We start from the raw sequence: 9,087 nt of genomic DNA, 5'->3' as shown, positions 1-9,087 counted from the left end.
CTCGCTGTGAGTCTTTCTCTCTCTCTCGCTATCCGTTCGCATACTCGTGCATCGTGACCGCCTCGCCTCACCTCATGTCGCCTGCGTGCGGGGGTCGGTCATGGCGTGTGTGTATGTGTGTGTGTGTGCGCGTGTGCGTGCGCGTGCGCGTGTGTGTGTGTGTGTCTACCTCTCCCTCGCTCTGTGTGTCTCTCTCTTCCTCGCTCTGTGTATGTCTCTCTCTCTCTTCTTTTCTCTCGCTCTGTTTATGTCTCTCTCCCTCTTCCCCTTCCTCTCTCGCTCTGTGTCTCTCTCCATCCCTCTCTCGCTCGCTGTGAGTCTTTCTCTCTCTCTCGCTATCCGTTCGCATACTCGTGCATCGTGACCGCCTCGCCTCACCTCATGTCGCCTGCGTGCGGGGGTCGTCATGGCGACCATCGACGCGTGCATGTAATTAACCGCTACGAGCGATCTTTCCTGCAGTGGAACGACCTATGGGTGACCCCGGACGCTGGCGGCCAGCCGCAGCCGAACAGTCCGACCGACACGGCCGTGGAGAATGCGGAATACCTATCGGCGTCTCGAGAGAACACCGCGGACAATTGCGACGTTTCGGTAAGCGCCGCGCGAGGGCGCCACGCGTCGCCGGCAGACGATCGTGTTTGGTGACGAAATTCGGGCACGTGTGTGCGGTGAGAAACTATATAATATCGACTAAAATCGAACTATCTAACTATAATATCGACATATATATATATAAGAATAAGAGACCAGGATTCCATCTACATAAGACGTACATGATCACAACATGAAAATACTGCCAAGATTTAACCATCTATTTTTGTGGATACGAGTATATACTATGACAACGCACAGTGTTGTTAGAGCTGTGAACGCATTATTGGTTCTTATCTGTGTGCAGTAGTAGTTTCACACTAACACACGTTCGTTGCTATAGACGCCCATGATAGCGGCCAGCATTAATGTGGAGCCACCGTCGCCCGGTCTGCCGCTACCGCCTCCACCGCAGCCGCTATACGAGAGCATCGTGGACCCCCTCTCCCCGCCGCCTCCTTCTGCAATCAACCAGCAGCTGCTCAGTCCGACTAGATACGAGAGAGACCGCGAGACGCCGTACGCCGTCGGCAATCTCCATGGAAACGCACACGCCAGTGAGTACGCGCGCGTCGCCTTGACAACGCTCGCAGACGTGCACGCGCGCGATTCCACTGCCGCACCTAATCTAGTACCAATGCTATGACGAAGACTGATCATGACTATATCAGCAATATTATTATGCAACGGTTACTATGAGAAGCTATTGAGCATGCGCCTTACGTGCCCGCGCAATTCGGCATTTGTTAGAACATTATTAGCAATATATCCTAACTTATTACCTAACCTATTACTTAACTTATTATCCAGCCGGCAATACGCATAGCTGTTAGAACGTTATCAGCAATATTATTTAGTGTAACGCGGCAATGACGGAAAGCTGTTTAGTAGATTCAAAATCAGCATATTATTTACGTAACAGGCAGATACGCATAGCTGTTAGTAGATATCAGCCTAAGTCATATTACGTAGCGGGCAATACGCCATAGCTTTATCAGATTTATCAGCAATATTATTACGATAACGGGCAATATCGCCATAGCGTGTTACGAACGTTATTCGCACAATTTATTACGGCAACGGCAATACGCATAGCCTGTTTAGAACGTTATTCAGCCACAATATCTATTAGTAAGCGGGCAATCGCATAGGCTAGTTTAGAACGTTATATCAGCAGTATTTATACGTTAACGGGCATAACGCATAGCTGTTAGAACGTATATCAGCAATATCTATACGTAACGGCATTCGCCATACGCTGTTAGTAGATTATCCAGCAATATTCTTATCGTAACGGCGCAATACGCCATAGCTGTTAGAACGTTATCACGCACAATATTATTAAGTAAGGGGCAATACGCCATAGCTGGTTAGAACGTTATCATCACCAATATATTACGCTAACGGGCCAATACGAATTAGTTGTTGAGTAGATTATCAGCAACTATTTTACATGTATATCAGCAATATTATTACGTAACGGGCAATACGAATAGCTGTTAGAACGTATATCAGCAATATTATTACGTAACGGGCAATACGAATAGTTGTTAGTAGATTATCAGCACTATTATTAAATAACGGGCAATACGCATAGCTGTTAGAACGTATATCAGCAATATTATTACGTAACGGGCAATACGCATAGCTGTTAGAACGTATATCAGCAATATTATTACGTAACGGGCAATACGAATAGTTGTTAGTAGATATCAGCAATATTATTACGTAACGGGCAATACGAATAGTGTTAGTAGATTATCAGCAATATTATTACGTAACGGGCAATACGAATAGTTGTTAGTAGATTATCCAAGGCGGATATGCAGTCGTTCGGGCATCCAGCAATAATTATTACGTAACGGGCAATACGCATAGCTGTTAGGTAAAGCCCTATCAGCAATATATATCGGTAACGGGCAATACGAATAGTTGTTAGTAGATTATCAGCGAAGTATAATTGACGTAACGGGCGAGATAACGAATAGTTGTTAGTAGATGTACAGCAATATTAATAGCTAACGGGCAATACCGAATTAGTTGTTAGTAGATTAAATCAGCAAGTATTATTTCATACGTAACGGGACAAATACGAATAGTTGTTTAGTAGATTATGCAGCAATATTTATTAGCGATAACGGGCAATAGAATTAGTCTGTTTAGTAGATTATCGCAGCAATATTTATTTACGTAACGGGGCTATCACGCATCAGTTGTTAGTTAGATTATCCAAAGGCGGCTATGCAGTCGTTCCGGAGTTGCTCATGCCCTAATGCCATCATGCGTTGCTGCATGCATGCAGGTCCAGACTTCAGCGCGGGTAAGTACACACGCATCAACTCCCCGAGCCTGCACGCGAAGGACCCGGAGTACATGTCGACGTTCAAGGGCGCCGGAGCGTCACCTCGCGGCAACGTCGACCCGGACGCGACGCGCATAATCTACGTCGACAACAGAACGATCGCCGCCAACCCCTACGCCAGCGCCACCGCCGCCGCCGCCGCGGGAGCAGACGACATCGAGTTCGCAGACGAGTGGGATGATGACGATGGCGGCGGCGCGGCGACGGACGGATCATATCTGACGATGGGGGCGGGAGGCAGATACGTCATGATGTCCCCGGGGGCGGGGGAGGAGGGGGGAGGAGGGGGAGGAGGATGAAGAGGAAGGGGCGAGGTTCTACAACGCAAGAGATTCTCAGGGACCGGTGTACTCTTCCATTGATGGCGGTAATATGATATAATATAGAAGATAGACAGACATGCACGTAGAAGCCGGACCAGGGACGGGAACGAGCAACGCACCAACTATGCACTGAGAGGGACCAATTATGTACGATTGTCCTCTTCTTCTTCCTCCATCCCCCNCCCTCCCCTCTCTCTCTCTCTCTCTCTCTCTCTCTCTCTCTCTCTCTTCACTCTCTCTCTCTCTTCACTCTCTCTCCGCGCCTCTCGTTGCCAAGGCCTGCCTGTGTGAGTAATGTGGGGACATGTCGCAGGCTCTGGTGCGGACAACGTGGGACAATCACTTCCCTGAAGCATTCCCACGCGACGTTGCCTGAAGCTGCCAAAAGACATTAGTAGTAGAGTCAGTAGCTGTCACTAGTTATAGCAGCTTTATTACCACGTATAAAGTAAGTAGTAAGCATTCATATATATAATGTATGTATAATATAGTAATGACATTACATGTGATAATCATAATAAACGAATAATCGTGGTTACTGTTGACTTGAATTTTCGTGTTTTGTGAATAAATGTGCAGCTATACAGAATTCGATTTCAACGACGTCAAACACCTCGCATCACGTCACCTCACCAGCCGTTCTTCTCACACATCTCTCACTCTCTTCGACACCTTCCCTTCTCACACATCTCTCACTCTCTTCGACACCTTCCCTTCTCACACATCTCTTCCTCCTCCACACCTTCCCTTCTCACACATCTCTTCCTCCTCCACACCTTCCCTTCTCACACATCTCTTCCTCTTCGACACCTTCCCTTCAAGAGGAGGAAGAGATGTGTGAGAAGGGAAGGTGTGGAGGAGGAAGAGATGTGTGAGAAGGGAAGGTGTGGAGGAGGAGGAGATGTGTGAGAAGGGAAGGTGTGGAGGAGGAGAGATGTGTGAGAAGGGAAGGTGTGGAGGAGGGAGAGATGTGTGAGAAGGGAAGGTGTGGTCACACATCCTGACCGCTAGGTAGCTCATTGCCATATTTACACCACAACATCGTGTACAGGCCTCTTCTCCACTAGGCCTCGAAGCTTCCTCTATTGACAGATTCCTCTGTTGGCAGCTTCTTCTGTTGGCAGCTTCCTTTATCAGCAGCTTCCTCCATTGACAGCTTCCTCTATTGGCAGCTTCCTCTATTGACAGCTTCCTCTATTGGCAGCTTCCTCTATTGACAGATTCCTCTATTGACAGATTCCTCTGTTGACAGCTTCCTCTATTGACGGCTTCCTCTATTGACAGATTTCTCTATTGACAGCTTCCTCTATTGACAGCTTCCTCTATTGACAGCTTCCTCTATTGACAGCTTCCTCTATTGACAGATTCCTCTGTTGGCAGCTTCCTCTATTGGCAGCTTCCTCTATTGACAGCTTCCTCTATTGACAGATTCCTCTGTTGACAGCTTCCTCTATTGGCATTTCTCTTGTTGAATCATGCACCTTCTCTTCACTTGACACTAACACAAATTTGTAAACCGAGTACAAAAATGTGCCAGTGCCAAAGAACGAGAGGGGCGTCACTGCAGGAGATTCATGTAGCGGCTGGGGATCCTCTCTCTCTTGGCATCTTCTCTGTCAATATCGTCCTTCTCTCAGCATCGTCTTTCTCAGTATTTTCCCTATCAGCATCTTCTCTCTGTCTGTCTCTCTCTCTCTCTCTCTGTCTCCATCTCCGTCTCTCTCTGTCTGTCTCTGTCTCTCTCTATCTCTGTCTCTCACACACNCCGCACGTACGCACAAACACACACACACACACACACGCACACACGCACGCACCACTCCCGCTTACGCATTCTAATCAATAGCGTGACTGCGATATCGAGCGGTGTCGCTGGCGTCGCACCCGCTGAGCAGACGACAGCACATGCGTTCGATCAGCCGGATTCGACAAATGACGCAATCGCCCGCCGGTCGCTATATGCGCTGGTATCGATCCGCGGGCGCAATTATTTGCGCCGCGTGGGGGTGGAGGGCGGCGGATGGACGCGTGTCAGGGGAAGTAGCGAAGGCAGTGACGTAACGATGACGTAACGATGACGGAGCGCTTCGCACATTACGGCTGCGTAGCGGCAGAAAGTTAGCGGATGACTTAGCGCTGTCTGGGCGAGGGTGAAGGTTAGGAAAGGTGAAGGTTGGGGAAGGTGAGGGTTGGGGAAGGTGAGGGTTGGGGAAGGTGAGAGTGGGGGCTGTAAACATGTACCGACACAAATGATGATGATGATGATGATGATGATGATGATGATGATGATGATGATGATGATGATGATGATGATGATGATGATGATGATGATGATGATGATGATGATGATGATGATGATGATGATGATGATGATGATGATGATGATGATGATGATGATGATGATGATGATCATAATAATAATGGCAGGTGGTTTTATGGTGGAAACAAGAGTCAAGAGTGAAATATCGACTTTTATTCTTTCCTTCCTTCCCCTTCCTTTCACCACATCTATCTCCTCCACCCGTCCCCCTCTGTCTCCTGCGAACATAGAAGCACAAATACATGCACGCACGCACGCACGCACGCACGCACGCAGGCAGGCAGGCACGCACGCACGCACGGAGGCAGGCAGGCACGCATGCACGCACGCACGCACGCACGCGCACACACACATATATCGTCGCTGTCATAATATTCTAACGCTGCGGTGGCGAAGGCAAATTGTCGTCATAGCAACCAAACACCTCGGTTCGTCTGACATTTAGTAGCGGCGTCGGTATATCAGTGCTCTGGTGTTTGCACCGATACACAGGCAAAGCTGCACGAGTGCCGAAATGTTCTGACATCAATAAACTCACAAGTACGACCGCCAGCTATCACTCTACGATGCTCTCTACTCCCCCCTCCGCCCATCGTCATGCTCTTTACTCCCTCCCCAATGCCCCTACACCATCCACAAGGCCCCTAACACCCTCTCCAATGCCCCCACTCCCTCTCCAATGCCCCTACTCCCGCTCCAATGTCCCTACACCATCCCCAAGTCCCCATACACCCTCTCCAATGCCCCTACTCCCTCTCCAATGCCCCTACTCCCTCTCCAATGCCCCTACTCCCGCTCCAATGCCCCTACACCATCCACAAGGCCCCATACACCCTCCCCAATGCCCATACACCCTCTCCAATGCCCCTACACCGTCTCCAATGCCCCTACTACCTCTCCAATGCCCCTACTCCCTCTCCAATGCCCCTACACCATCCCCAGTGCCCATACTCCCTCTCCAATGCCCCTACACCCTCTACAAGACCCCTACACCCGTGCGCTCTACACAGCCCCACCCCACTCACCTTACACCAACCCAACAGGTACACCATCCACACCCCTACACATCCTCCCCACCCCTACACGTACACCATCCACACCCCTACACGTACACCATCCACACCCCTACACATCCTCCCCACCCCTACACGTACACCATCCACACCCCTACACATACACCATCACACCGCTACACATCTCCCCACCCCTACACGTACACCATCCACACCCCTACACGATTCCTCCCAGACCCCTCGACGATACACCCATCCACACCCCTACACATCCTCCCGCACCCCTACACGACAGCCATCCACACCCTACCGTAAAACCATCCACACCCCTACACATCCTCCCCACCCCTACACATAGCACCATCCACACCCCTACAGTCCTCCCACCCTACACGTGACACCATCCACACCCCTACCACATCCTTCCCCACCCTCACGTACCACGCATCCACACCCTACACGTACACCGATCCACCACCCCTACACGTACACCATCCACACCCCTACACATCCTCCACACCCCTAACACGTATCACCATTCCACACCCTTACACATCCTCCCCACCCCTACACGTACACCATCCACACCCTCACACCTCTCCCACCCCTACACGTACACCATCCACACCCCTACACATCCTCCCCACCCCTACACCGTACACCATCCACACCCGTACACATCTCCTCCCCCACCCCTACAACCTACACCATCCACACCCTCACACATCCTCCCCACCCCTACACGTACAACCATCCACACCCTACACATCCTCCCCACCCGACACGCCTACACCATCCACACCCCTACACGTACACCATCCACACGCCCTAACATTCCTCCCCACCCCTACACGTACTACCCATGCCACACCCTACACGTACACCTCCACACCCTACACGTTTACACCGATCCACACCCCTACACAACACCATTCCACACCGCCTACACATCCTCCCCACCCCTACACGTACACCATCCCACACACCTACACATCCTCCCCACCCTACACGTACAACCAACCCAAACCCCTAGCCGGTACACCATCCCCACCCCTACACGCACACAATACCACAATCCACACAAAACCTACACGATACACATCCCCACCCCTACACATCCTCCCCCACCCTACACGCTACACCATCCACACCCCATACACGTACAACCATCCACACCCCTTACACATCCTGCCCCACCCCTACACGTACACCATCACACCCCTACACATCCTCCTCCACCCTACAACGCTACACCACCCACACCCCCTACACAATCCATCACCCACCCTACACGCTACACCATCCACATTCCCTACACATCCTCCCCACCCCTACACGTACACCTCCCCACCCCTTACACGTACACCATCCACAACCCCTACACGTACACCATCCACACCGCGCTACACATCCTCTCCCACCCCTTACCACGTTACACCATCCACACCCCTACACATCTTCCCCACCCCTATCACGTACACCATCCACACCCCTACACATCCTCCCCACGCCCTACACGTACAACCACCCACACCCCTACACATCCTCCCCACCCCTACACGTACACCATCCACACCCCTACACGTACACCATCCACACCCCTACACGTACACCATCCACACCCCTACACATCCTCCCCACCCCTACACGTACACCATCCACACCCCTACACATCCTCCCCACCCCTACACGCTACACCATTCCACACCCCTACACATCCTCCCCATCCCTACACGCTACACCATCCACACCGCCCTACACATCCTCCCCACCCCTAACGCCTACACATGCCACACCCCTAACACATCCTCCCCCCACCCTACACGATACACCATCATCCCTACACATCCCATCCCCACCCTAACACATACACCATCCGAACCCCTACACGTACACCATCCTACCCATACACTCCTTCCCCACCCCTACACGTACACCATCCACACCCCTACACATCCTCCCCACCCCTACACGTACACCATACACACCCCTACAACGTCCTACCATCACACCCCTACACGTACACCATCCAACCCCTACACAATCCTCCCACCCCTACACGTACACCATCCACACCCTACACGTACACACATCCACACCCCTGACTACGTACACCATCCACATCCCACACATCCTCCCCACCCCTACACGTACTACCATCCACACCCCTACACTATCCTCCCCCATTCCCTACACAGTACACGTACACCTCCACACCCCTACACGTACACCTCCACACCCCTTACACATCCTCCCCCACCCCTCACACGTACACCATCACACCCCTACACGTACACCATCCACACCCTACACATTCCTCCCCACCCCTACCGTACACCATCCACACCCCTACACATCCTCCCCACCCCTACACGTACACCATCCACACCCCTACACATCCGCTGATATAGGGTCTATGTCCCCCAGGGTACTGCCAGGGTACGTTCCCGTATACCGGACCGTACCCAGACTACG

At 51.5% G+C, this 9,087-nt stretch overlaps 1 protein-coding gene across 1 annotated transcript in view; it reads left to right on the top strand.

The window, feature by feature from the left end:
• The window catches only part of LOC106818135, a gene marked incomplete at its 3' end in the record, with an annotated part of 9,557 nt that extends 1,014 nt beyond the window's left edge, over window positions 1-8,543 (top strand). The window contains 6 exon segments of the mRNA XM_014822854.1: window positions 463-594; window positions 938-1,151; window positions 2,897-3,193; window positions 7,309-7,422; window positions 8,466-8,469; window positions 8,471-8,543. Coding sequence (XP_014678340.1) covers window positions 463-594; window positions 938-1,151; window positions 2,897-3,193; window positions 7,309-7,422; window positions 8,466-8,469; window positions 8,471-8,543 — 834 coding nt within the window.
• Window positions 8,544-9,087: the final 544 nt, after the last annotated feature.

Source organism: Priapulus caudatus, unplaced genomic scaffold, assembly GCF_000485595.1.
Source record: "Priapulus caudatus unplaced genomic scaffold, Priapulus_caudatus-5.0.1 Scaffold2049, whole genome shotgun sequence".
Classification (NCBI taxonomy): Eukaryota; Metazoa; Priapulida; class Priapulimorpha; order Priapulimorphida; family Priapulidae; genus Priapulus; species Priapulus caudatus.
This window is presented reverse-complemented; position numbering and strand designations above follow the sequence as displayed.